Raw genomic sequence first — 1,780 nt, 5'->3', positions numbered from 1 at the left:
GCTCTGCTACCAGATCTGCAATGCTGTGGTTGGAAAAAGAGATATAAACAAAAATGTAAAGCTCCACATTAATAAGTACCGGCGTACGTTGTACTCCAATAAAGAGCTGAAAGCTGATTATTGACAGATAAACAGTAGAGTGTGTATGTGTCGGTAGAACTAGAAGGGACAGTATCCGTAACATGACAGCATTAGGGAAGAACTAGGAGTGAAAGTGATGAAGGAGGTTCTAGAGGCTTGTCAGCTGAAGTGGTTTGGCCATGTCGTCATGATGGAAGATCACCAAGACCCACTAAAGACCATGGATTAAGCCCCTGATGGTAAAAGACCTCGAGACAGACCAAGGATATATATATCCAAAACTGGCTCTTTAAAAAAATTCATCCTACACTCATATGGAATTTAAATTTCAATTATTATTATTGAATATTACTGGTTTATTAAGTCATACTGTCGGCATATTTATTAGAGAACCAACCCTTATCCTATATACAATGTGTACAATTTTGTCCGGTAATTCTTCAATAAATTTCAGTAATATACCCTGTTTGATGAGTCAGTTGCAACTTTCCTATTACTTTTGTACTAATTTTATGTTTTGAAGATGCATCGATTTTATCATTAGTATAATGTTTGTAGGTGACAAGGAGAAGTGTGAAAGAAGTCGGAAAAGCAAGTGTAAGAGAGTGAGGACGATATTTACAGCGGAGCAGTTAGAGAGGTTGGAAGCGGAGTTCGAGAGGCAGCAGTACATGGTCGGACCTGAAAGGCTCTACTTGGCCCACGCCCTACGGCTCACCGAAGCCCAGGTAACTTGCTCACTAGGACCTAAACCCAGAACTTAAAAAGGGTACTCATTTTAGGAAGATTACAAATAAATTATGAAACTGTCTTCTGACAAGATGAATCTACCCACGTGGGATCTCCGATTTTAATGAAACTCTTTTTTGGTGATACTAGGTTATTCTATACAAATCTATTTGTTTTTGCTGTAGAATATAAAATATTACAAAAACCAAAAGTAGCTTTCAGTAAACCAAAAAAAAATCAAATCGGTAAAAGTCTACTTGCTCCCCGAAAATGCCCGAAGCCCATTTTTTCCTGACGAGAGTGTGGTCCCGAACGGAGCCGACTATGGTCGACTTAGTTTAGGTCACGAAATTAACCACCTTTCAATAGGGAAAATTTCTGTCCTTGCGCACTCACTCCTTTCCTCCTTAGTTAAAGATTAGCTTATAATACACCACAATTTTCGGCAGTAGTTGCTATTACTTCTTTTGACTTATAAATATTTTATAAGACATACGTTTACTTACTTCTTCTAACTTATAAATATTAATTATACGTTAGAAGAACTAAATTATATTACTTAGACTTTGTAACCTGAAAATAGACCGCAAGCATTTATTTTATATGGTATTTACTTAATAAGAAAAGAAAATTGTTTAAAGTTACTCTGACTGGAATAATAAGGTTCTCTTGAGCTGTAAATTAATAAGAATAAGAAATTTTTTTAATAGTTAATCTGAATATAATAATAAAGGTCTCTTGAGCTGTAAATTAATAACAACAACAAAAACGTTTTATAACAAAATCATGAGATACTTTTTTTGTTTTTGACGTGACAACGTCTTATAAATCATTTTGCGGGATGCCATGTTTGAAAAAGTGTTCCGTTACGGAAGTAGATTGTTTTGTTTACATTTAATACAAAACATTATTGGATAACTATAGTAACCATTTAAACATTTTACTTATATAAACTTTTATTTTTGACGTG

At 34.6% G+C, this 1,780-nt stretch overlaps 1 protein-coding gene across 1 annotated transcript in view; it reads left to right on the top strand.

Moving 5' to 3' along the window:
• Positions 1 to 639: 639 nt before the first annotated feature.
• Positions 640 to 1,780, top strand: part of LOC106691295 (homeobox protein not2) — a gene marked incomplete at its 5' end in the record, with an annotated part of 30,285 nt that continues 29,144 nt past the window's right edge. Inside the window, 1 exon segment of the mRNA XM_014437026.2 lies at positions 640 to 809. Coding sequence (XP_014292512.1) covers positions 640 to 809 — 170 coding nt within the window.

Source organism: Halyomorpha halys, unplaced genomic scaffold (assembly GCF_000696795.3).
Source record: "Halyomorpha halys isolate HHAL.00 unplaced genomic scaffold, Hhal_1.1 Scaffold2210.1, whole genome shotgun sequence".
In the NCBI taxonomy this organism is placed as follows: domain Eukaryota; kingdom Metazoa; phylum Arthropoda; class Insecta; order Hemiptera; family Pentatomidae; genus Halyomorpha; species Halyomorpha halys.
The sequence above is the reverse complement of the archived record's forward strand: the minus strand, read 5'-3'. Positions and strand labels throughout refer to the sequence as shown.